Genomic DNA, 26,808 nt, shown 5'->3' with positions numbered 1-26,808 from the left:
TCATCCCAGTGCCCAGACCCATCTTACTCCTGCTCATAACTGAGAACAAGGACTGAAGTTTGAGTTATCATTTGTACATTTGCAAGTTGTTGAGAGTGTGCATGTGAGGCTCTGTACGTACCAGTACTGCACTGATAAACCACTATGCTACAAGGTTCAACTGTAGCACAGTGGTACACACCTGGTATTAACATCTGTCCTGAGAGATCCCACCAAGTGACCAGTGTTAAGTACGTGTGTTCACAACTTAAAATTAGTCCTGGATGTGTCTCCTGTGACCGGATCTCACTTCCCAGCTCCACATGGAACTTAACATGTACATCATTTGTGTTAGTTAAGACCAAACAATATTGTTTCGAACCAGTCTGAGTTTACACATGTGTCCCATGTCACTGTGTGTGTGTGTGTGTGTGAGTGTGAGTGTGAGAATATGTCAAATTGGAAAGACAAGATTCTAGGATTTTGTTGAGTAGGGCCGACGCTAGTGTCAGTGAGCTGTGAACAAAAACATGTGATCTCCTGCTGCATTTTTTAATATGTGAAAAGCAAACTCTGGAGAAAGCCCAGACCCCATTGTGCAGATATTCTCTGGAGCTGAAAACGGCTTATAAGAACAACTGTGCATTCATGGTATGTGTGTCCGCAACTTTGTATATTGAGGCCTTAGCTGTGAGAGGGTAAAGGGCACATTAGGCTAGTTTTGTACTTTCCACGTCCACTAGTGATGTAAATGTCATCATCACAATGTGCATGCACGGCTCTGTATAGAAGTACATGTACCCGCCAATCTCGTGGGCACCAACTGCACATTGTCACCACCAAGCAATCTCCAAGTGCTCTAGAAAGTTGTATAATAAGGACCGCTATGTGTCCATGGTGTCCACTGCTGCCAATGTGCACGTTCACAGGGGAGTATATAATTGAGGCTTTGGGGTGGCTGTGGAGGCCAGAGTGGGCGGGAGAGTGGTTGGACTTTAGGGGTTCAAAAGCTCACACAGAGCCCTGGCGTTCTTCAGCGGTTTGTCTTTGTGAAACTGGAGCCCCCAGAAGGCACGAGGGGAGGGGTTTGGGAGGATGGGCGGGTGAGTAGGGAGTGATGGGGGGTCTGGGACAAAGCCTCGACCAGCAGACGCCCACCTCTTTTCCCGCAGTGTCAGTGCCACAGGTGTGTCAACGACAATGCATGTGGGTGTTTGAGTGAGCGAGAGCCACGTCCAATCAATGACACACTGTATTGTAATCATCTATTGTGGAGACAAGACTGGTTCTCAAAGGTAAACACCATTAGGAACCAGGTTCAACCTTTTGCCTAGAGCATTGAATTCAGTGGAATACAGGACGGAGGGGTAGAGTGGGAAGCAACATGTAAAGCACAGCACCTCCCCATAGCTTCCATAGCAGTTGCTCAACATTTTACCATAGTAACACTGGGCAACAGACAATGAAAGTTAGTCCGATAAAGCTGGACAGAGAATTCCACTCAGCACCAGTTGCTAGGTGAAGGACTTTTTTAATTCCCCATATTCACAGTGAACTCCCTTCTCCTGCTCCCACATGCCCTCCTGAGACTGAAAAACTAGATTAAACATTTTTTGTCCATGACTCAACCAAAGCTCTATCTGCACGGTTGGCAGGGTGCAACATATTTGGGATATTTCCCATAAATTATGAAGGGCTATCAGTGGGCCAGCTGTACTCTTGAATTCTGGCATTCAGACTAGCTATTATGTTGATATGAATACATCTCTCTCCGCTTGTCACAATGATTCCACCTCTGTAAGTGGGGATGCTCAGAACAAAGACGTGTCAAGTAAAGCGGCTCACGCTCCATTTTTCCCTCCTCGGGCCCATTCAGTGTGGCAAACAATTCAAAATCAATATCCCCATGCAAATGATTCTTGTGCCTTGCAGGCAGCTTCATGGCCAGGTAGGAAAAACTGGAACCACGGGCTCCTTTAAGTATATTGTATACTGTCCCTTTATTTTTTGTTTGCTGGATGTTGTGCTAGCAGAGAGAAAATGTTTAAGTCAATGTTTTTCATGGAATGAAACTGAATTCGCTGTATTACTGTTTACCCATGCTAACTTTATATAAGTTTGAATGATTTTCTTAACTGCTGTTATTTTTTCATACATTGCTGTTAAGCAATTGACACAAACTGCAGACCCAATTTTTCAAAATAAAAGTTCTGTAATTCAGCTTGATATAAAACATTTCTGCAACAAAACTTTTACTTTGGGGACAATTTGCTAAAGAAGTGATTCTGTGAATGTTGTTGCCATGATGAAGATCTGCTCCTGCAACACCCATGAATGTCTTTGTCAGTCTATATGGTGAAATAGAAATAATAAGATTATCAAAATGATCTGGCAGCGATTCTGGTTCAATCCAGTAGTCGACCACTGCTGTAGTTTATCGGAGGATGTAGAAGAAGACATGTTCAACTCAGTCCACAGACGGAAGGCACACTGCCCCACCCCACTGACTGTTACAGTGCGCTGGTCACCTGTTTGTTCAAATTGTATTAATATGGTCCCAGTCACACATGAGCAATTGTTTCAGAGGCAAATCTTCTCAATCGATCATTTCAAATCAGTGGCGACGAGGAGGCGATTAAAACATTCACTTCCTGCGGTGAGGCAAGTTGCAGATTGGCTTAGTGTGGAGTTCAACTTTGGTGAACTTTGACCTGCTGTATTCACTTCTCTGTGTCACTATCCATTGCAGATGAAGCCTACATGCTTTTTATATACAGTCTATGCCTGCATGTCAGTGGTAAATACTGTTGTCCATCACAGATCATGGTTTTAAATTAAATATTTGACAACAGTACATTATTTCTCCTAGGTTCAACCAATATTTGCAAATGTCCTCTGGGTTTCTCATAGATTTACTTATCTCTTTATTTATCAATTCAGTCACTTCAGTCACACATCACCGTGTTATTCCATAAACCTCCTTAAGTGCAGGCTAATAACCATATCCAGTGATTATAGCTCAATCTAAAATAATCCGTTTGTTGGGCAACTAAGTGCAGTAGTTTCTATGGCTTGTTTCAGGTCATATATATTTGTTATATATATCAATACAATAATGGAAAATGGAAACGGAAATGTGGAATTGAAAATAAATTGCATGAATCACACTTTACCTTTTCGATTTGTTGACATGCGCTTGACACATGTGCGTAAAAGCTCGAATTTCCGACGGTCCCTAAAGGCTGCATAAGTTTCTCATGTGCCACCACCCCCACTCCTCCACCCCCGATCCTGACACACACACACACGCACACAAACACACACACACATGCGCACACACACACACACACACACACACACACACACATACACACACACACACACACACACACACACACACACACACAAACAAACACACACACATTCCAGCAGGAGGAGTCCGTGACGTGCCGCCCGTTTGTGAATGAGCAGCAGCGCAGCACTCCGCTCAGAGCAGAGTCTCAGCCAAGCCCAGGAGCGCAGAGAGAGCGAGAGGAAAAGTTTGCCAAATGGATTTCTTTGGAGGAGTCAGACCTTTATTATTTTCTTATGTACTCATTAACGGTATACTCATCACACTGCAGACCAAAGAGGGTGAGTGCCTGTTACTGATTTTTAAAGAAAGTTCTTTAACTTCAACCTGAGGGCTGAGAGTTTATTGAAGTGAAGCACGCGTGCCATGCGGAGCAAGCTCCTTCAGGACATCTTTCAAACCAGGAAACATTGTCCCTTACACTTGTGACAGTGACATTGTGTCTCGAAGTCTTATTCCACGACAGCACTGTTCATGTTCACAAGTGTTTCTATAGTTGTCCTTCGTTTCCTTATTGATGATCTATTGATTCGAGAGTGTAGTCTGCATGTGCGCTCCTCTGAGCTTCCCAACACCAGCAGGTGAATTCTTCTGGAGAAAGTTTGTGAATCACACTGTGTCCTTGTATGAGCTTTGTATATGCAGTGTTTTACACAATTTGACATCCGCATACCTAAGTAACCTGAACAAAGCGTACCTAATTACAGTATAGCTGAGTAAAAGTAATGTATATGTATAAGTAACGAAATAATTATACATGTACATATATAAGTATAGCTGTAAGTAAAGTTAAAACTAAATATAAGCCTACATCAAGAGTTTCAAATCCCTTTTTTTAAACTAAAAAAACTGCTTGTGTTAAACAGCCATTTGAATAAATTCAAGTAGTGATTACATGATTTAAGCTTTGGAGTGATTGTGCAACAAACCTGAACTCACTGTCATTACTACATGATTTTACATCCGTGAAATAAATACCCTTATTTATAATTTTGATCATTGTTTATGAGTTTAAATGTTTATTCTCAAGTACTGACAGTGTCCTCATGTCCCCACAGAGGTTCTTTTGGATATGAGGGCAACAGGAGGTGAACTGGGCTGGTTGACATGGCCCTTAGATCAGGGAGACAAGCCTGGGGTGAGTATTGCTGCGTCCCCCTCCTCCTCAATCTCCCACTTTTCACTTGGAATTTGCCTTAGGATAAATGCGCATGAAGAAAACGCGCAGGAAAAGCCCAGATAAACAGAGAGCCTCCAGTACAATACTGACTGATTGACTTGTGGGGTCGGCTGATCGGTGGAAATTGTGTGTGTGTGTGTGTGTGTGTGTGTGTGTGCATGTCAGGTTTCTATAAAATCTGGCAATTAGAGCCTGATGGTTGCTTGGGTCTGGATGTGAGAGGCAATGGTTGGATCCTATTAGAAGTTGCCTGCAGAGCATGTCTGGACTGCACCAAACCTAAAGCAGACAGAATAGCTGCTAGCGCTGAACTGGAAATACTTGTGGCTTCTTGTGGTTTCAAGGCTTCAGCTCTAGAATTGTATGTTAGAGGGCAATTAACTTTTAAAGTTTGCAGCATGTGGTACCTCTTTCTAGAGGGGGAAGGGTTTTAGACGGCGTTAATCAGCCAGAGCTACCTTTTCCGTAAACCGTGGTAAAACCTCTATGTTCAGAGATGTGTCTAGAGAATAATACAACACTGTGGTTATCCCTCAGTATACAGGAGGCTTGTGTGACTTTGTCTGTGTTGCAGTTTCAAAGAAACTACCCAGTCGAGCTCATGCAAATGTTTTGTAAATAGCCTCATTTCATATGCAGATGACTTAGGCATGTGCAGAGGGGCTGTTTACAGTGGCTCACCCTACTTTTCTCAAAGAGGTTTCTCTGCTTAAATAATCACTTTAAAGCCAAGTTTCACTTTAGCATGGTGTTGTTATATTTTTAAAAGTTCAATGGAAACACTATTACAGTAATGTATACTCATGTTACTACCATCGCTTATGACAATTATTATTTTAAGTTTTAAAGGCCCCTCATAAACTGTTCACCAGCTGTTTAATAGAGGTGTTGGTCCTGCTGTTGTACATCAAGTTTATATGCAGAGCCACACACTCAGCCAACAAAGCACATTTCTTTGATTAAAAGCACAGTCTCTGCCACTGTGAGGACCAGTTGTTCCCCAAGAACCAAGGTTATAAGTTAAAAGAAACAGTGGATTTTTGTTTAATAAATATCTTTGCTATCATTTGATGTGCGAGCTTCGACACATCAGGGCGGATACCAACCATAGCAATGGCATGCGAAGAAAATAATTTGGTATCTTTGCAATGTCAGACATTCTTTCCCACACACAGTCCAGGCTGTAAATGCTGATAAAGTGGAGTTCTCCATGTTGCAGAAATGTGTTATAGCATTGAAGGGCTACTAAAATATTCAGGGGTAGTAATTAAGCAATGTGTGGAGCCATGGGAGTCCCTTCATGCAGAATGTTTTTGTTTCCAGGTTTAGATTACAGTGGTGGAACTCACATGTGAACTGCTTTGGTCCCTTTTACTTTGGCTTCCCTTATAGCTCTGGTTTAGCCCAGCTTTCTTAGGGGCTCCCATGGGGTCACTGTTCCTACCTCTAAACTTGTTGATCTTTGTGGTTTGTTTCAGTGGGAGGTCGTCCAGAGGACTCTGAACGGCTCCCAGCTCTACACCTACTCCATCTGCAATGTTGGTGAACGTGAGCAGGACAATTGGCTGCGCACCACCTTCATCCAGAGGCGTCCATCGGCTTCACGGGTTTTTGTTGAAATCCAGTTTATTGTGCGTGACTGCAACTCTTTCGATGGTGCCTCACTGACCTGCAAAGAAACTTTCAACCTCTTCACATCTGAGTCGGACGCAGACGTGGGCACTACCTTCCGCAAGGGCCAGTTTAAGAAAGTGGCCACCATAGCTCCCGATGAGATCACCAGCAAAAACGAACTACGCATCAACACAGAGACGCGAGTAGTGGAAAACCTGTCCCGAAAAGGCTTCTACTTGGCTTTTCAAGACATTGGAGCCTGCGCTGCTCTCCTCTCTGTCAGGGTCTACTACAAAACTTGTGCAGCCACAGTGAAGAGTCTTGCAACATTCCCTGAGACCGTGGCAGGAGGTGAAAACCAGGCTCTTAGGGAGGTGAACGGGGTCTGTGTGGATAACGCAGTCAGTGAGGCGCTGCCTCGTATCTACTGCACTGTCGATGGGGAGTGGGTGGTGCCAGTTGGACAGTGTCAGTGCAGACAAGGCTATGAAGAGGTCAAGGATTCATGTCAAGGTAAGGACCTTTGAATATTTGGTCTTGTTGCCACTAGACATATCATCTTGTAAATCCAGGATTAAGTTGTTTTGAGCATGAGTCATTTTTTAATTTGGCATTGGTCACCTTTTTACCTTAATTTTATTGCCGTAGGTTGTCAAACAAGCTTGAATGTCAGTTTGCGGATATTCATCATAGGTGTTATTATCGTTGTTCAATGGAATTCTCCCCTTGGCTGACACAGCCCCTCTGTGATGGAAGGAATGTTTAGGCTTCTTGTACATGTCACGGCATCATCCCTGACCTGGAACCGATACCTATAAAATTAGGAAATGCACTTTTGAGTTTGAGGTGTGGATCTAAGCTCAGTGGAAAAGTTTTTTTTCAAGCACAATTTGCTGTGTGCCTAATGGTGTTTAAAGCTATTTTAAGAAGAGGCTATGGAGTAATCTTTTATTTTGGCAACAATCATAACTTGAAACCTTTTAAGCAGTGGTTCAGTGAATACGAAGTCAAGCTCTAACACTTCACCTGTTACAACACCTCGTACAAAACTCCCAGCCTGTTGCATCAGGTGATTTCCTGCTCTGTCATTCTCTTATCTTACATGGATATGGGTGTGCTGCAGCATGTAGCCATCACTCAGTTCTTTTTGACTTTGTAGTTGTGGCGTAGTTGTATGTTAAGCCCCACAAAAAAAAGCCTTTCATTGTTGTGGGAAGGGCTGTCAGTGTGACTGAAAGTGATGAAAGAGGTTGGAGGCTACTGTACTGTGATGGATTAGCATCTTAAACGCTGGTCAGGGGGGTGGGGGGCAGAAAGCAGAGGCCCTCTTCGTGTGATCGGGCGTGTAACGCTCCTCTCCCTCTTCCCTGTCTGTTTTCACAAATTTGCTGGGCCTCAGCTGTGGGGTGTATTGTGTGACTCAAGCTGTGTATGTGAACATACAACAGGCTGGCATGCAAGGACCTGTTGAGATCTGTTCCATGACAGAACAGCCCAAAGCACTTCTCCTCCTCTTATGCTACTTTTTTTATTTGGCTCATTTGTACTCACATGCACGCATGACCTGAAACACACTTTACAGGTATAAATACTCATAATCACACCCTGGCACACTCACCTCGGACTACAGTTGTAAATCCAGATGCAGCCTGCTCATACTGGATTTGAGTTCTCTTCAAATCTATCAATGCAACAGGTTGATAGAAGTGATGAAGTTTTCTGTCACTAAGTCATTTCTAGCTGCGGGAAAGTGCCAGGTAAGATGATTAGGGAGGAGGAGGAGGAGAAGTAGGAGAGGCAGGAAGGAGTGAGAGAGAAAAGTCACACAAAAGCATTCGAGAGGTTGTGTTTAGTGGAGGGGTGTGATTTTTTTCTGAAACAGAGAGGTGAGGAATGGAATGTAAAGGTAGGGGGAACAATGAAGAGCTGTGTTTCCCGTGCGAGGCTGGAGGAGCCCACCTCCACCTCCTCTCCCGCTTGGTCGGTACATTCCTGATCAGTTTGCCGAGGAGGAGCCTCCCAGCATTACTCCAGACCTGTGGAATTCCCAGGGGAGGAAGAGCAGCACCACATCAGGCCTCACATAAAATTTACTGAACAAACCCCCCCCCCCTCCACTGGATGACTAGATGAAGTCAAATGTTGAGTCTGTGAGGCAGAGGGCAGTTGTGTATGAAGGGTGACATGAATCATAGGGCTGCAGTGCAGGTTGGAGTTGTACGGCTCGAAAAAGGCTTTAGATAGAATCTAATACAGACACAGTTAATCATTCTCCCCACTCCTTTCCTGTGCTGCGGGCCGCTGAGGGAGAAACCGCAAAACTTTTGTGGTGCTTTTTGTTCTTACTTGGGTTGAAAGTTTCCATGTTCAGTGATGTGATCGCTCAGTTTTATGGCTCCTCGGCCCCACAGGACCTGTTAAAGCAGAAATCTGTGACTTTATCTGGTTTTCGTCTCCGTCTCGTCATCAGCGCTCACTGCTCTGGTGTTTTTGGCTTCGAGATCACTCGTCCATCAAAGTGTGTTTCCAGTCTCTGTTTTTCCTTAAGCTGCTCGTTGAGGTATCTGTAGGTGGCATGAGGCACTCCTCTCTCAGAGGCCAACTGTACTCATGTACTAACTTTAGAGCCCTTCTTTCAGACAAACAAAGTCTAAAGATAAAACACATCACTTCCTGTGCCTCACAGGCCCACCAGTGTGTTTAGAGAAGCAAATGTAAAAGCTTTTATGGGCTCCTTGTAAATCAAATCAGTCAGAAGCAAGGCACAGACCAGGCCTTTGTTTTTAATGTGAGCATTACAGACATCTGTAAAGGAGAATTATTTTTGCCCTCAAAATACATTAGTATCAACTGTAAAATGACTGTGAAGTAGAGTAGGCCTGTTGAAAACTGCTCCCAAGATTTATGTTTGTTACCATGATCGTCATAAGACTGGGGACGTTTTTTTGTGTGTTTTTAAAGCTTTTATTCATCTCCCTCCTTTTGGTGCTCTTTTTGATGTGTCTTTGCTTTTTTCTCACAAAACCTTTCTCATACATTGCCAGCTTCTTTTTAGGTTCTGATGAAATTCAAAGACAATCATTATTATTATTACTGATTATAGACATAAAAGAAGCATTTTAATGTTGTAGCTGGTGAACGGCATCATTTATTTTGCTCATATTTATGAATTACATAAATTGTAATTCTTAATAGTAATTATATTCAAAGTTATATGTATTTTTTGCTGAAGAATAGTTGTAAAAATTAGCTTATTATAGAAAGTACCAAAAAATATATATTAGGTGAGTAAATGTAATCTGTGTTACCATTGAAAATAAAAGATGTCAGGATTTCATGCCTTTAATCTCCCATTTCACTCTGGGACTTTTTTTGCAATTAGGTGGTTTGCTTTTAATTCCGGCTGGGTTTCCACTTGTGTATCACTGTTGACACTGAGACAGTTTTCCTCCACTGCCTATCACGCCCTTCCTTACCCATAATCCTCCATGGCACAATAGAACAGCATACTTGTGTCACCCCCACAAAGGACCACTGGCTGCCCCGTCTGGTCCTCGAGATTGTGTGTTACCGTCCAGGTCCACACCTCATCAGCTGCACTAAAGCCTCAACAAATAGGGCTTAATCCCACATTATGGTTTCCACAAGGCTGTGTTTAAAAAGAGAGACACTGGGTGGAATATTTGGACTGCTTAAGGCAGTCTTGGTGTCTTGGAGAAATGGTGTCTTGGTGGAACAACTGTCCACTGAGTTCCAGTAAAGTTATTATTTCTTTCGCCAAAGAGGTTCCAGCAAACGATTTTCCTGAGTCCCCCCCCTTTCCTCTCTGTCCGTGTCTACAAACTCATCCTCAGCTGATGTGTAACAGTTGGTGACTAAGTTGTGTGAGTGTGCAATGTGGTGAATGATTTGTATGGGTAGTAATTGACTTGGGTGTGTTTGTGCTTTTTAAGCAAAGTAACTACTGGTTCTGCTTGCTTTTTTGCCTTTGTGCTGTTCTCTGCGTCTCTCTCCACATCCTCCCTGAAGACTCTTTCTGTTTTAGCCTCAGTTTTCCTCTTGTCTTGTATGTATTTGAGAGTTTCTTATCTCAAGACATAATTCCCATGACCATTCTGCAGTCTTAAATGCAATGCACTCTAGAGAGCTTGTTGCGCAAGCAGCACCAAATACAAACAAAACGTTTTTTCCTCATGTGTTGTGATCTTGTTGTCCATGAAATCACAGAGCGACTGTTATTTTTGGCTGTATTTTTGGCACAGGTCATGAATATGACACCAATAGAGTTTAAACATCCCGTTTCACACGGCCCTAATGGAACTATTTAGACTGTATACGGTTCTTGTCTTTCTCTCATGAATACCTTTCTACACTCCTGACTTGTATATATAAATATAGGCTAAATTTGAACAATGCTGCCAATCAGAGGGTTTAGCAGAGAGGGACAGAAAAACAGCCTTTTTTGTAAATGCATACACATTTAATGAAGGTCACATGTAAGGTTACTGTTTTGTTGCTGTATTTTTTTAAAATTTGGATTGCTGACTGTTCTGTTGGAAATCAAGTGTTTCGTGCTGAATAGTCTTTAACTCTGCTCATACCTGGAGCAAGCTGGTTCATCATAATGTCCCGAGACCCTTTAAGACCCAGGACTTGCAATTTCAGCTTATCTGATGGGGAGTATTCAAAGAGACGTGAACATGGCACCACACCTCAGCATCTAAGTGATTTGATTAAGTTGGCTTAGGGTGGATTTCAAATAATGGAATCGTCTCACTCCTGTGGGATAATCCCCTCATTGAAATTTTCTGCTTGAATTCCCTGGGCTTGTGGTCTCCGTTGCCGGACTCTGAAATGTAAAATAAAGGTGTAAGTCAGATAGCGCTGCTCATTAAGATGCACGGGCTGGATATAACCTCTCCTTCATGCTCAGCTCTGGAGAGCCACAGTGATTACTTTGAATTTGTGGATCTTTCAGATCTTGTGCCAAGGTAACGTCTGCCTAGCAGGCTGAACTTGTGGGAGTTGGTTAGATAATGGGGGGATGCTGAAGGTGCTTTCAAGTGGTGTCGTGCACCGTCTTGTTGGGTCACATATTTAGTGAACAGAGCAGAGGCAATTACTGCGGGGAAGATGACAGGAAATGTAGCGAGAGGACAGCTGCAGGCTTTAGTTTGGATTTGAGTCATTGTACTGTTGTGGTTTATAAACTGTTGATCAGTTTGATGGTTCCAGCCTTTGAGGTGTCAGAATGCATTGAAATCAGTTAGTGTCAACTATTATGTAAAATCTGTCTATGTTATCATTGGATGTACTTCACATTGAAGCTAATGACAATCTGTTTTTGCTGGATCTTTTACAGTGGAGGCCGACATATTGACCCACAGATGGTGGTTTTGTTAGCTTGTTGGATGGTTGGGGAAAAAATATAACGTATCCCTATATTTTGGAGATTTGTTTAGGGAAAGAACTTAAAGGTTCAGTGTGTAGAATGAGAAGATGATTGTCTGTTTAAGGTGATAATACAATAACAAAACATAACTATAAATACATCATTAAATTTCTGCCTAAATATTCTCCTAAATCCTTCACACTGTGGTTCTTTAAGCTGAATATTCACTCTTCTTTAAGGAAGGGTTTGACTGCCACCATACTGTGATGGTGCTAGATGATTATCAGGCTAGTGTAGCCACAGTTTTTTTCATGAAAGCAGAGTTTGTGTGCTAAAAACCAAAACATTGAGTTAAAGAGGCACAAATGTCTGTGGAGCTGAAGGGAGCTGTTGTTTCTTTTTGTTTGAGTTCAAGTACAGTCTCCTGATTCCATTCTAAATATCTGCCATTAGTCACATAACCGAGCTTCAGCCATTCTCGGCTGTTCAGCATGAGTGTTGGTTGTGGTGGGGAAGTTGGGACATATTTCCTCTTGATGACATTCCTGAGCCTGGAGGTTGTGTGTATCTGTGTGTGTGTGTGTGTGTGTGTGTGTGTTGTGGTGGTGGTGGAAGGGGGGGTGGTCCAGAGCAATGTTAAGCGCATTGTATTGTACTGCTGGTGTGTGAGGTCAGCACTTTCCTTCCACCATGTCAGTCAGTAACACCCCCCACCAACCCACCCAGCCTTCACTGCTAACAGGACGAGCCGGCAGCGGAAACCGGAGGTCACCTAATCCCTCGGTGACTCCCCAACCCGTTGGCTCAGGGCTTTCCATTGTCGCTCAGCACTCAGCGGCATCGCTCAGCCACTTTCCATTTTGTTGTCCAGCCTGATAAGTCATTTCGTTTATTAGTGCATTTGGTCCTGTTTTGTACCCTTCCCCTAGCCAGGAAGTGGACTGGCTTCCAGTGTGGGACCTGTTGGCTCAGAGCAGTGCAGTTAAACTGGTGTTGTGTTTCCCACCTGGCTGTCTGGATTTGACCAGCAACACGGAGAAACGTGACCAAATGACCATGGCTGTGGTGCAGCTGAGGAAACTCTGGAAACAGTCTGTGACTTTCATGTCAGCCAGGATTTGTTTCCTCAGTGCCTCTGCTTTATTTCACTTTATTTTTGAGCGTGCCTCCTTGACTCCACTCTTCAGTCCTAGTATTCATCTTCTGTCTGTGGGCCTGAGTGGACAGAGCGAGTGAAAGGAGAAGGGGGGATTCAGGGAATTTATTACGTTTGTTAACAACCCCAGATGAAAGCCTGAGTGCAATTGTAAAACAGATGTAATGCCCTTACAGCTGCTCCATTGGCCAGCTAATCCTTTTGACTAATGTCCCTCGCAATCCCCCCACATGCGCACACTTTCATCAGCCCCTACACCTTTGCTGCCCACCCCTCACATCCTCCCCTCCTCCCCTCCTCCCCTCCTCTCTACCTCAGTGACCCCTGGCTCATGTTACTGGCTCACCTCCCCCATCAGAGACCCCCTTTGTTCCACAGACCATCCGACTGCCCCAAAATGCTAATGACACGTTGTCACCGTGCATACAAACAAAATGACATGACATATTGCAATTACGGGTCTGAGCACCTCGGGGAAGACAATTGGGGGATGGGGAGTAGAGGTGAAGCAGTTGAGGCTGCAGACGAAGAAAGGACTCGCTCTCCTTCAGAATATATTTGTGGAGCTGCACTGATAACGATCAAGATATTGTCTGTATTTTGTATGGATTTATTTTTCCAACATGTTTTTATTGTTCACTGGCCATACTTCTGAATTTAACCTCCTTCCCATGGAGACAGGCCACCGGCTGCTGCTGCTGCAACTCTTTCTTCCTCCTCCTCATCACTGCGAGCATGTGTTTGTTTTACTTGGCCACTGACTCCCTGTAAGCCATGCACAGTTTAACTCACAACTACCCTGAGGCAGACATGACCTTTCTGTCTCTTAGAAGCCCAGCGCCGGACTTGATTGTGGAGGGGCCCCCTATGCCACTTACCCTTCCAGTCCTGAGGCCGATTTCTGTTGTCAAGCCCCCATGTTACCCATTCATCCATCTATCCGACCGTGCATTCATCACTGTCGCCATCTCATCCATCTTAACTCCTGCCGACAAACCAGGGGGGCCCTTGGGCGCTCCCACTCCAGAGCCACTCAGGCTCCCAGAATGTAACAGGCCCCTGCATACACTCTCAATAAACAAACACAGAGCCACTCAAGGTGCACAGGGGCCTCTCAAATGACAAACAGTTCCTTGCTTTGTAGCAGTAGGGAGGGAAAAAGTGGCTGGTCTATGTTTGTGAGATGTCTCGACTTAAAAGAGGCTGAGAGACATTTGTTTATGAGAGGGAAAGCGTTCATCTCAGAACAGCCCGCCCTCCCAGGTTTAAAGCCCTCGTTCATGTTGGGTCAACACGTTTTGGCTTCCTTTTAGGTTATTATTCTGTCGCAGGACTCTGGTAGTCTAAGCGCTGGTTCTTCTCTTGGTCACGCTCCCCTGTGTTTCCATGCTTTGATTGGCTGCTTTAGGAAGGAAGGCTGCGTCAGCCTCACGCTTCCTGCTTCCTGTTGTGTCCAGCAACAATTCAACAAGTCCCCCTCCACCTTGCCCATGGAACCAGGAAGTTTTCCTTTCACTGGTCTTTGCTCCTTTGTCGAAGAACCCTCCTGTTAAATACCTCGGCAGAGAGTCATCTGATTGAATTTACTGTCCCTGTGACTCACGTATTAGAGATATACAAACTTATTCACCTTAACGACAGAGCAGCAGGCTGAAAAAGAAGCTGCACTGGAGCCGCTCTGCGACAGGCCTCCTGTTGGGTGGTGTGCACTGGAATGCATCTTGATTATAGAGGCAGCTCGCAGTGTAAGGCCATCATCTCCGCAGGCCTGACCACGATGCATTGCAGCCGGCACTGTAGCGCCAAAAAGAGGCTAGTCCTCCTCTATTCAGTTGCCATGTGGCATCTTGGTTATTCCCATCTGCAATGCTTGTGTGTGTGTATGTTTTTTCTTTCAGCACTTGAATGGCGTGGCATTCTCCTTGCCTGCTGGTCAGTGGTGAATAGCAATGTTAATGGGTTAGCTGGGAGCCTTTTTAGTGAGGACTGGGAGGAGAGAAAGGAGGGGAGGAAGGAATTTGGGGATTACGAGGAGGAGAGGTCGGGGTATGAATCTGGGTTTGAGGCAGCAGCTGTTCCCCCTTCTCAATGGAGGAGTTCACCCTAGCCTGTCTCTTTTCTTCCTCCCGTCTTTTCTTCAGCCCCCAGCAGGATACAGTATTCCTGTATTTCTTTCTTGAACCTTCTGTCCCCTCACACCACCTCTCCTCTGCCTCGCCCATCCTCGGCCTCATGTGCGTTAATGAGTAGCAGTAGTTTTTAGTGAAACAGCTGGCAGAGAAAGAGAAAAGATGTTGTGTTGAAGGGGAGGATTAAGCAACATGCGAGCCTATTGGACAAACTTACAAATTCTTCACATGCTGAGTGTGTTTTCTCTCCACCATTGTTGTCATGCTCCTCAGTTAATGCACAACTCTTCACAGCAGCTCCGCCACAGCTCAGCCACAGTGATAGAAAAAAAGCTGATCGCAGGCGAAGTGAACCTCATGGTCAGTCGAGTAAATCCCCTTGATATGACTTAAATGGAGTGGGAGCCGTATGCTTTGTGTCTTGTGTGTGTGGTCACTGGAGGCTTCCAGAACTAACTTCATTCAGCTGAAGTGCATTGAAACGCAGCCATAGACCAAGACAGTATCTCTGAGTGAATCTGATATTATCTTCGTCCTTGGCTCCACTTCTTAAATCTCCTCCGTCTCCTCTCCTCAGCTGGAATCTGACATTAAAACTCTTCGTTGCTTCCTCTGGTCACTGGCACCAACTTGAGTCTCTGGCTTTGCACGCTTCATTTCAATAGCATATCATGTCCTCCTCCTGCCTACTCTAATCACTCATGTGTCGTGAACATCTTCACTTGCATTCTTTCATTCTTTTCTCTCTTTTCTCTGCCTTGCACCTAAATTCTGTTTCTCGTTGCCATTGTCAACATCTACAACATCTGTCATGAGCTATTCAAACACTGCAGGCAAATGACTCGGAGGGACGGAAGGGAAGATGTATGCATACCGTATATGTATATGTGTGTGTGTGCTGGGCTGAATCGACATGGAAGAGGGACACGAACAGGTGACAGGCAGTGGACATAATCCGTCTTCTGATTTAACCATATGTCCATGGGTGTGCTTTGCATACATGTATGTGTATTTTGTGCCTACATATGCTCGTGCCTGCATGTCTGCAGTGCACACATGAGTGTGTGTGTATGTGTATGAATGTGTGATGGTGTGAGGACATGAGCAGCAGCCGTTGGAATGCTCTTGCAGACTTAAAGCAGGGGCCGTCTCATTTTCACTCTCCTTTATGGCGCGCCCTCTCAGAAATTTCACACCGTATTAAGTTCAGATTTCACCACTGCTACACACAGCTGGATCCTCTACCTGCATTTCTTTATCCTGTGTTGGACGTGTGAAATTAGATGTCATCCTATCTCAGCGATACAGTTTCAAAAGTCTGCATGTGGGGGTCTGAAGAAAAAAAAATGCACTGACCTGTTGAGTGCATAAAGCTGCTTCTCTGATAATTCTTGGACTTTCTTTGAGTTTGGTTGCCTTTATTTTTGAAGACTGACTTGCTGCTGTGGAATGTGGGACGACTGGTCGTGTTTGTTGAAAGAGAGAGACAGTCATAAGCAACAGCAGAGATGAGTTGTAGGTTAAAAAAGTAAAAAGTAGGAGTGCCGGCGAGTATGTGTTTTTGATTCAGGGCTGGGCTCATGTGAGTGGTGTCTTAGCTCAATGGACAGTATTTTAAAGAGTAGAGTCAACACTGTGCAGAGCCTTGCCTCTGTTTTCCCTCCCGTATCGCTGTGACATGTCCAAATCTGACCTTTGGCCTTGACATAATAACATATCCACTCAACCTTGTTGTCCTGCTCACAAGGTGAAGAGTTCACACCAGCGCGATCTTTCTTACTTGAATGAACTGCCCATGTGCTGCATCACACAGGATGTTGCCTTAAGTCACTGTTGACTTCACGCTTGTTCTCCTGCTTATGTAAATGTCTTTTTCTTGTTTTTGCAGAATGTCGGCCTGGCTTCTTCAAAGCTGATGCTCTCAGTGTCAAGTGTGAGCCTTGTCCTGCCAACACACAGAGGCTCGACTCCGGGGCTTTGTTATGTCCCTGCAAGGATGGATTCTACAGAGCCCCATCTGATCCCCCAACTGGACCCTGCTCAGGTAATGAGACCCATTGATCTTGTATGAGAAGCTTGTGTTAAGAAAACATAGATGTTATATTCAGGTTTTTTAAACAAAATTAAACCCACTAAAAAGGCGACAGACTCATTTCTCATTTCCAGTTGAGGAGTTCTGTTTTTTCCCGTGCCTCCTCACAAATCACAAATGCACTGAAAACGGAGGCGCTCTTTCACCGTGCTGCCATGCCAAATTGGCGCATTCATCCGGTTGACACATTTCCATCACTGCTAATTGGAGCTTAATAAAACACGTGTCTACCGAATACTCATTTGAACCAGGAGCAAATTCCAATTGAATCCATTCCCATTGCAGACAAAAGCCATGTGTTATCGGGGTGTCACATTGTAAATACAGAAATTTGGCACAGGAAGTGACTTTTGTTTGACTTGTAGGATGAGCAGGGGTTAAATATTCTATTCTTGTTGCACTTGTATTCCCTGCAAATATTAGTAAACGGTTTAAAGGTTTTAACCTCATGATGGTTTGACTTCCTTTATGCTTATTTAGACTTTCTAATGTCGTGTGAAAAAGGAACAACCCTTATTTTTCCGTGGTTCTCCTCTTGATATCTTTTTCAATCAGGTCTTCCCTCTGCCCCGCGGGACCTCATGGCCACCACCACCCAGCTCTCAGCAGGAAAACTCCTCCTCTCTTGGACTCCACCAGAAGACACCGGTGGGCGAACTGACATCACCTACAGCGTCGAATGCCAACGCTGCGAGGGCATAGTGTGCCAGCCCTGCGGAGAGAAAATCCGCTATGAGCCCACCAGCGTGGGCCTGACTGACACCAAGGTTTCAGTGAGCGAACTGGATGCTCACCTCAACTACACCTTCACCGTGGAGGCGCACAGTGGCGTGACGCTGTCCGCTAGTCAGGAGACTCCACAGGCTAATAGACCACCATCCACCAGCGCTCTGACTACGTTTCTGCACTACACAGGTGAGTGCTGCTGATATGAGGCAGTGGAGTTATGATACCGGTGCTGCAGTTATGACAGATGCTATCTGTGAGGCAGAATCGTGCTGCAGGAGTGAGAACTGAAGGAACAGATCATCATTTCTGCTCTATTTTTCGATGTTTTCACATTCCACAAATACTGAAGCATTCACTACTCTCTTTCCAGATCCTCCCAAGTTAACCACTATGAGACTGGTTGACAGGACTTCCACCAGCTTGTCCCTCTCCTGGGACGTATCACCCCGACCACGGGTCCACCCTCAGCCCATCCGCTATGAACTGACCTATCGCAAGAAGGTACAGCACTCTGCTTTACTCCTCTGCTCTATGTTGAAATTAAAGAGTTCATATTATGTTATTCTACAAATGTTTCAAGTTTGAGCTTTTCATATGACATCTCTCTACTAATTCCACAAATGTTTACAAATGGTTATCATCATGGAGTATCGTTGGTTCTGATCTCTATCATGGCAGCAGGTTTCATACAATCATTTTCTCTTACAGCACATTTGTTTGGCTGCTGTGATGCTTTAAAAGAGCTGAATTATAGAACATCCAGCACACAAACAAAGTGATAGTATATTGTATACACTGTGTGGCTTCCATCTTCAACAACAACACTTGAACTCTCTGACGACTCTTCCTCTGTCTCCCAGGGTGACAACCTGGATGTGACTACCTATGTCGTGCACATGCTGGAGAAGAACTCTGTACAGATCAGCGAACTGGCCCCCGGCACAGCGTACCTGTTCAGGGTGCAGGCCCTCAGCAGCGACGGCAGCCCTGGAGGCTCCAGCATCGAGGAACAGTTTGAAACTTCCTCTGAAGGTACAGAGGAAGAACCACTGTAGAAGAATCTCTGCTGGTGTTGTTAGGATTTCTCTGATGTGCGCCTCCACTTTGTTTACCTCTGCAGGACACTCTAACCCGAACACAGCAGTGATTTTGGCTGCAGCAGTTGGAGGAGCGGCCATGTTGTCCGTAGTGGTGGTGGTCCTGTTCCTACGCAGACGGTCAGTGCTGCTCTCCCCCTGTCCTGTTAATCAGTTGGCATACACTCTCATTTACTGGCTTCCTCTCTCATTCTTCTGCCCTTCCTTTGTGCGGCCGCCAAATGGCCATTGCATTCACTCCCTCCTTCGCTCTTCCTTTAGCTACCTTTCTCTTCCCCTTTATCTGTATCAGTGTACCAGCACTCACTGGTGGAGAATTTGCGTTGAATGAGCCTTGTCATTGCTCAGTGATTACATTCTAGTGAGTGTCGGGGCTTTTGAAAGGAAATTGGTGCAGAGTGGTACATTGTCGGTGATAAGAGGAGCTTGGTTCTTTCTGCAGCAGACTCCAGGCACTTTGTAAAGGTGACCTGGGCCTGTACTCAGCAGTGTGTGGCCAGTCCGTCCACCTCCCTCCCGCCTGCTTGTCTGTCTTTCAGTCAGCTTGGCAAACACAGTCTATCGTCAGCCTTTATCAAAGGGCCGCTTCTCTCTGAATGGACGCATTGCACCAGTGTCTGGATCTTAGTAGACTTGGAAAAACTGTTACAAAGGTTGCTATGTGCTATTGATATCAAAGATGATATGGAATTTATTTATTTTTTAAGTGGAATATTAACTTACGTGGGTTTTATTTATTTATTCAGGAAAAGAAACTCTCACACCAGACAAGGACCACAGGACACGTACTTCTCCAGCTCAGGTAGAGAAAAATGTTTTGTCATTTCTCTATTTCGCATTACTTGCTTTATTTACATTAATCATTTGTTTTAATCAAATCCTCTTTCTTTTCCTCGCAGAGCAATTGAAGCCTCTGAAGACCTACGTGGATCCACACACATACGAGGACCCCAACATAGCCGTGCTGAAGTTTGCTACTGAAATCCAACCCAGCCACATAACCAAACAGAAAGTCATTGGAGCTGGTGAGTGACAACCCTGCAGAGACAATGCGCTGAGGGGCTTAACTCCCAGATGATGATAGATTTTTCCAATCCCCAGGTTTTCTGTTTATGTTGAGCCTTTTCCACAGCTCAAGCAGCTGAGTGACAGTGGTTAACAGCCAGATTATCATCTATCTGGCTCAGCTCTCGCACAACAAGTTGAGACATTTTGTTGTGTTGCAACTCTTGGCAGTTGGATCTATGTGTTTTGGCTCAGGTTGACATGAACAATTACACAAAAGAAAGTGCTGCAGAAACTGTATTTTTGGAAGGATATCAGAGCACTTTCCTGGACTTTACACATCTTTCATTTGTGATACGTTTATTCAAGCGTGACCACCTTTACCCTTTGAACCCGCCGCCTTTTTTCAACATCCACCACCCCCTGATTCCCACGACCGCGTACCCCCCCATTTCTTCTCACGTGACAGCTGATTCCCATGCTCCCACACCACAGGCCATCCACCAATTACACAACATAGTCTCAGTCTTTCAACACGCAGCCAGAACACACCTCTGCAGGAGCGCCCAGGGCAAAACTTCCTTCTCATCACTCAGCTGGAAACCTAACAAGGCAAATCAAATGCACATTCAAATGATATCACTTTCCTGATGTGTTTTTTTTTCCCTGCAGGGGAGTTTGGAGAGGTGTACCGTGGTATTCTGAAGGTGCCGGGTAGGAAAGAGGTGGCGGTGGCTATCAAGACACTTAAGCCGGGTTACACGGAGAAGCAGAGGCAGGACTTTCTGAGCGAGGCCTCCATCATGGGCCAGTTTTCCCACCAGAACATCATTCGATTGGAGGGGGTGGTCACCAAATGTAAGGATTTCTGTGAGTTTTGCAAGGTTTTATACTTATTTTTGCAAATTTTTCTCAATTTTCTGCTAGTTTGGGCAAATATTAAGTTGTGTTTTGTGTGTGTGTGCAGTTAAGCATGCCATGATCGTGACTGAATACATGGAGAATGGAGCACTGGACAGGTACCTGAGGGTAAGTCCACATTTTCTTGATGGAAATATCTCTATGGTCTTTACATCCATCTTTTTATGTTGAACTATCAAATTTCAGTTTCTTTATGTTTTGGTGACACACAATAAAATGAATTTGTGCTTGTTTTCTCCTGTCAGGACCACGATGGAGAGTTTTCTTCCTTCCAGCTTGTGGGCATGCTGCGTGGCATTGCTGCAGGCATGAAGTACCTCTCTGACATGAGCTACGTCCACCGGGACCTTGCTGCCCGCAATATCCTAGTCAACAACACCCTGGAGTGTAAAGTGTCAGACTTTGGCCTGTCCCGTGTGCTGGAAGACGACCCTGAGGGGACGTACACCACAAGTGTAAGTAGATACTGTATATCCCCCGCTTGGTAAAAATACCCACCTCAGTCACCTCCTTCCGTGAAGGGTATGAGTTACTCATTTTTTCTCCGTCTCTAACTTGAAGCATTTTTCTTGAACAGGGAGGCAAGATCCCCATTCGGTGGACAGCTCCAGAGGCAATAGCGTACAGGAAGTTCACCTCAGCTAGTGATGTGTGGAGCTTTGGCATCGTCATGTGGGAGGTCATGGCTTTTGGCGAAAGGCCTTACTGGGACATGAGTAACCATGAGGTGAGTATCCTCTGAGGTTGTAGCTGTGAGAGCCAACTGTCAACAGAGATCTTCTGTCACTGATAGCACCCTATCAGTGACAGAAGATCTAATCTGTCCCCATGATAAACTGCTTGCAGGTCATGAAAGCTATCAACGAGGCCTTTAGGCTGCCGGCGCCTATGGACTGCCCCTCAGCCGTTTACCAGCTGATGCTGCAGTGTTGGCTGCAGGATCGCTCCAAGAGGCCACGTTTCGGAGACATTGTCAGCCTGCTGGACAAGCTGCTGCGGAGCCCAGACTCCCTAAAGACCATTGCAGACTTTGACCCACGGTAGGATTTATATTGAAATGCATATTTTTCCAGTATTGACGCTACAGTAACTGCTGCCACTATCAGCACCCACTTCTTGGAAACAGCTGTGCAACCACAATGTTTCCAATACAATCAATTCAGAATTCAGGGTTTTGCTTCTGGTAGGTGATATGAAAGCCATGAGGAAGGGGACGTTTCTCAGCTTTGAGAGAACTCTTTAAAATAAAGAAAGAGCAGTAAAGTGAATGATGGCCACATTTTGTTTGCAGCCTGAGTCAGACTTCAGTCGCAAAGATGAAAACCTGAAAAATGTGATTGAAGTCTATGTCAAGAATTAACCTCATGAAATGATTAATTGTCACCTGGAAAATCCTGGAACACAATAATAATACAGTGTCAACAGGCCTTGTGTAATCAAACACATTCAGTATTGAATTATTAAGCCTTTGCACTAAAAGGAGTGTGAGCCTGAATATAAACCTCTCCTACCAGTGTAGAATGCAACGTGGATAATAATTTACAAGTGTTGCTGACGCTTTTGTCTTAACAACTGTGAGTAAAATTCTGTATTTTACAATGATACACCTCATTATGTGTGTGGGAGACAAGTTAGAATTCCAGCAGTCTATGACAATTCTAGTGCCCACACATGTACGCAAGTGGTCACATGATCTTTCTTTTTCAGCTGTGTTAGTATGGGCGGGGATTAAAACTGAAACTTGGAGTCAAGACACTCCCGTGGACAGAGATCATTAAAGTTAGAAAACACTGTTACAGATGAAAACAAAGTCGTATGGATGCAGCCTTACTCAACCTATTGAATTGAAATTGAGACTTGACCTGGACTGGTCTTGATTTGTATTGGACTTGTCTTGCCCGACATGCCCCTTGACTTTAACTTATTGAGTGACTTGGATTTAATGTATGTGGACTGACTGCAGTTTTGACCTGGACTTGCTCAAACAGACTCAAAACAGCCCTGGCAGCAGTTTCCCATTTACTTTAACCTTAAAACAGTGCGGGCGTGTCGAGGGTCATTTTGGGCGAAAAAGCGTAATAGCTTTAAGAAGGTCTAGTTAAACCATCGAAAGGACAAACTGACACCTGATGCCTGCCAGGCTAATGAAAGAAGTATGTGTGAACATAAAGCTCTTTTGTCTGGGATCATATGTACAAATGCATATTTTCTCTATTGTGAGGGAGCATTAAAGCCAGAAACAGTGTGAAAGAACAAAAGGCTGTGGTGTTCGTATCTTAATCGGCCCCTGCCCCAACTGCTCCAACTGGTTTTTTTTCCACCAACTTATTTCCTGCACAGTAATTACAGTCCCCAGTCATCTGCCTTTGTTGTGGGAAAGCCTGTTTATTATTATCATTCTGATCTACTATTTGGATCTACTTCTGTTTGCTTGCAGTGTATCCATCCGCCTGCCCAGCACCAGCGGTTCGGACGGCTCCCCCTTCAGGTCGGTGTCTGAATGGCTGGAGTCCATCAAGATGAGCCAGTACAGTGAAAACTTCACGTGCGCTGGGATCGTCACCATGGACCAGGTCCTCCAGATGAAGAACGAGTACGTGGGACATGATTTCATTAAAATACAGTGGATGTGTTTACTAAACTTACTTGTCCCCCACTACACATTGAATTCTGTTATGAACTTCTTGCCTTTAGTTGATATATTTGTTTTCCTAAGAATGTTGCTTTTTAACAGCCAGCAGAATAGTTTGTGCACAATATGATCTCTAACCTCAGCTACAACTTGAGAAATGTTTGAGATGGAAAAAGCAATAGAGGGAAGGAGAAGGAGTGGGCTCATTTGTGGTCGGCTGGTGGTGGTGGCTTGTGGTTGCCGCAGTCCTTATTCTTCTTTCCTCTCTCCATTCTTTCTCTCATCCATCCCTCCCTTCACCCACACACACTCGCTTGCCCTAGGCAGCACTTCTGCTGGAGCCCCGAAAAAACCACAGGGTTCGGCTGTTTAGGGCAAAGGCCTTTCGTGGCTTCTCCAACATTAAAGGAGTGAGGGAGGAGGAGAGAATAACCTTTTTAGAGCAGGAGCAACTAGAGGAGATTAGGAAACTGAAATAGATGGATGAGATTTGAAGCCACATAGTCGTCACATTTGTTCTCGTAGAAAGATTGAGGAGGTGCACTCAGAGTGTACCCCCTGAACCTATCACAGGGATAGTTTAAGTCAAATAGTTCTTCTCAGATGTGTGGGAGTGCTAAGCGGGCAATTTAATAAATTGGGCTCAACCTTTTGGAAAAAAAAGGTTCAGTGAAGCACATGATATAAGGTTGTTTTGGGGCAATAATGAGTGCCAGAGCTCTTCCTAACCGCATGACCAGCCAAAAGGAGCATCCCCCCTTCTCTGGTACCATGGTACACGTAGCTCCGTTGGTCTTGCTCATGATTTGGGAAGATGGGCAGACTGCAAAGCAGATGACAAACCCTTTTGAAGTATTTGTCATACAGAAGGGTGTGATTTCGTGGCCCCATTTTTTCCATCTCGGGGCATCTGGTAGCACTCTTGAGAAACCAGCAGTTATTTACAGCCCACCCTCTGCTCGCCAGACAAGTGATTCATGGTCAACTGGGAGAATCCTCATTAAGTAATTAAGGCTGTAATTAAAGGTTTGGCGTTTGGTGTTGCAGGGCTTCTGCAGGTTTGCATCATGTGCTTGTGAAGAGTGAAACCCTCGGTATTAACCTTTAATTGCGAATATAAATTAAAACCATGGCAGATTACTAAAATGGAAGACACCCCACCCAGCTAACCTGGCTCAGCGATCAAGCTTGTGTGCTGTGTAGCATTTCATCACACTGTCTGTGATTACAGGAAGGTGTGTGGGATGTGTTGGAGCGAGTCCAAACTGTAAATTCACATGCAGCTCTGCTTATGTACTGTCATGTCTCTCTTTCACAGGGATATTAAGAACATTGGGGTGAGGCTCCCTGGCCATTTGAAGAGAATTGCCTACAGCATATTGGGTTTAAAGGACCAGACGAGCACCCTGAGCGTGTTTGCAGTGTGATCGTGACGACGAAGGGAATTAAAATCGGGCACTGAAGCAGGCAGCCCTTTGAACTCTAAGCTGAGCTGGAGCGACTCTGCAGGGACGGCGCTGGATCGGCCAAACCAAGAGGAATATCAGGCCATCCTCTGGGGCCGACTGAATCAGACTGATTTTATGATTTCTTCATCTTGTCCACATGGGAATGGAGCAAATTACACAACAGCAGTAGATGACTCGATTCAACTCTGTATATTTAGATATCTATTTTTATTATCCATCTCTTCTGTACAGATACAATTCATTGCAAATGCATTTTTTTTTTTTCAATCATCAATTCAATTGTGGGAACCGCCACAGCTACAGGACTAGACCCTGAGCTTGTTCCCTCCAGTGTCTAACAAACAAGGGAAGCGAAGTAAGTGTGATAGTAGTGGTGCAGTGGAATCCAGTCCCGGCTCAGTCTGTGGTTAGTGCTGATGTCATGGCGTCTCCCTTTAATTGGCACTTTTTGGTTCCTTTCCCATTGGACCAATGAGGACAGAGCGCCAGGAGGGCTGAGATGAGCTTGAGTTGGCCCACATTTAAAGAGACAGTGTCGTTAGGTGTGTGAACACAGACCGACCTGGTGTTGTTTCTGGACCTTCTACTGGCTCTGTGCAGAAATTAAGCTATAATCAAGCTAGAATCATATAAGTGATGTTAGAATATATATGAGGTACTCTTTGTGTACAGATTCACTGTTTCCTTTTTTCTTTGTGTTTGGGCAAAAACCAAAAAAAACCAAAACATTGCGATTATGAACTTATAATGTAGCACTTGGATCAAGAATTTCATGATCTCTTTTCTTTTTGTCTCAGAATTGCAAGAAAAATGGCGACCACACACAAACTCCTGAACTAAAGGAATGGTATCAGAAGCTTTTTTCAGACTCCAGAGAATGTCCTCACAATGGGGTGCGGACTTTCTCCGGAGTTTGATTTTAACACATGATCAACGCAGCAGGAGGTTTTCAGCTCAGACGTTCTTACTGGTGAATCCTCTGGAGGATCTCCTGCTGTTTTCTAACATCAGGTTTTTCAGACATTATCCAAAGGTTTTAATAGTGGGCTGGCAGGAAAAACTTTTCACATACAGCCCCTCCAGCGAATGTCCGGAGATTATTCGTAGTTCAGTGCTTGTCTGAGAGCAGCTGAGGTGAGAAATTCAACAAGTTTCAATTAGAGTGCAGCACATGTGTTAGCATGCCGGTAATGAAGAGGCAGGTAGTGAAGTTTGCCCCACACCCAGTAAAAAAAGAAAAAAAATCGGGTTTGGTTGTGGTTGAAATGATTTCATACTTAATAATAGTTTGGTTTTGCAATTTCAATGTTAATTATAAAAGGAAGCTTCTTATACATCTTTTCTGTTGAGGGGATGAAACTAAACGGGAAATTTCTCTTTAAGCTTTGACAGTAAAGCATTTCGACTCGTTTCTAGACATTTGAAGAGATTTAGAAGTGTGTGTGGGGGCAGGAGTCTGTGTGTGTCTCTTGTCTCAATGTGGTGGAGAGTGAATAGTGCCCCCCCCCCCCCCCCCCCCAGTGCTCTTCTCTTAATTGATGACTGCAAATCGTTGTTTTACTGATGTGCACCTTCCTTTACTTGAATTTTTACTTTGTTTTCAATTGTATCTTTGATTCTATTGTAGCTGATAGACCCATCTTTGGATAAGGGATTTTGTTTTCTGCTTTACTGGTTGCAATTACACTCTGTACATTTTGTATGATTTCACTATTTGCCATATAACCAAACTGAATATTTTTTTATTTTCTTCCCATCACCTTCCTCCAAAGTGATGTCTCTTACTTCTGCTGTCTTTCCAAATGTTTTGAGAGTTCCCTCATCAAAGAGCAAACTTTTCTTTTTTCCCCTGTTGTTTTATACTGTATTTAATAGTCTATTTATTTTTTACTTTTATTTATTTATCCTGATAAACACTGAGCTGGGATTATAACTGAAGGTTGCTCTCTCTCATTCTTAATAATAATAATAAAAAAAAAACTTAAATGTCCTTTTATTGCAGAGTTATTCACCTGAGATTGCCTTTGGTGCATTTGTTGAGCAATAAAGCCTTAAATGAAA

The 26,808-nt window shown here is 44.3% G+C and overlaps 1 protein-coding gene across 2 annotated transcripts; it reads left to right on the top strand.

Annotated features, from left to right (window-relative positions):
* Nucleotides 1-3,435: 3,435 nt before the first annotated feature.
* Nucleotides 3,436-26,808, top strand: epha2b (eph receptor A2 b). Of its 2 annotated transcripts, none has more exons than XM_020089299.2 (17): nt 3,436-3,612; nt 4,390-4,469; nt 5,990-6,638; nt 16,691-16,846; nt 17,450-17,809; nt 17,994-18,124; nt 18,484-18,655; nt 18,744-18,840; nt 19,467-19,522; nt 19,620-19,745; nt 20,398-20,583; nt 20,693-20,754; nt 20,892-21,101; nt 21,224-21,373; nt 21,493-21,686; nt 23,084-23,239; nt 24,597-26,808. In XM_020089299.2, the coding sequence occupies exons 1-17, from the start codon at nt 3,528-3,530 to the stop codon at nt 24,703-24,705; spliced, it is 2,979 nt and encodes a 992-aa protein (XP_019944858.2). In that variant the 5' UTR covers nt 3,436-3,527; the 3' UTR covers nt 24,706-26,808. The 2 variants fall into 2 exon arrangements, with proteins under 2 accessions (XP_019944858.2, XP_019944857.2); XM_020089298.2 differs by having other exon boundaries at nt 3,437-3,612; nt 20,398-20,595.

This window comes from Paralichthys olivaceus, chromosome 6 (genome assembly GCF_024713975.1).
Source record: "Paralichthys olivaceus isolate ysfri-2021 chromosome 6, ASM2471397v2, whole genome shotgun sequence".
NCBI lineage: Eukaryota > Metazoa > Chordata > Actinopteri > Pleuronectiformes > Paralichthyidae > Paralichthys > Paralichthys olivaceus.
This window is presented reverse-complemented; position numbering and strand designations above follow the sequence as displayed.

Coding starts and splice junctions, on each gene's coding strand:
- epha2b (XM_020089298.2), top strand. CDS start 3,528: ATGGATTTCTTTGGAGGAGTCAGACCTTTATTATTTTCTTATGTACTC. Junction 6,639..16,690: donor GGTCAAGGATTCATGTCAAG/GTAAGGACCTTT, acceptor TTGTTTTTGCAG/AATGTCGGCCTGGCTTCTTC. Junction 20,755..20,891: donor CACTGGACAGGTACCTGAGG/GTAAGTCCACAT, acceptor TTCTCCTGTCAG/GACCACGATGGAGAGTTTTC.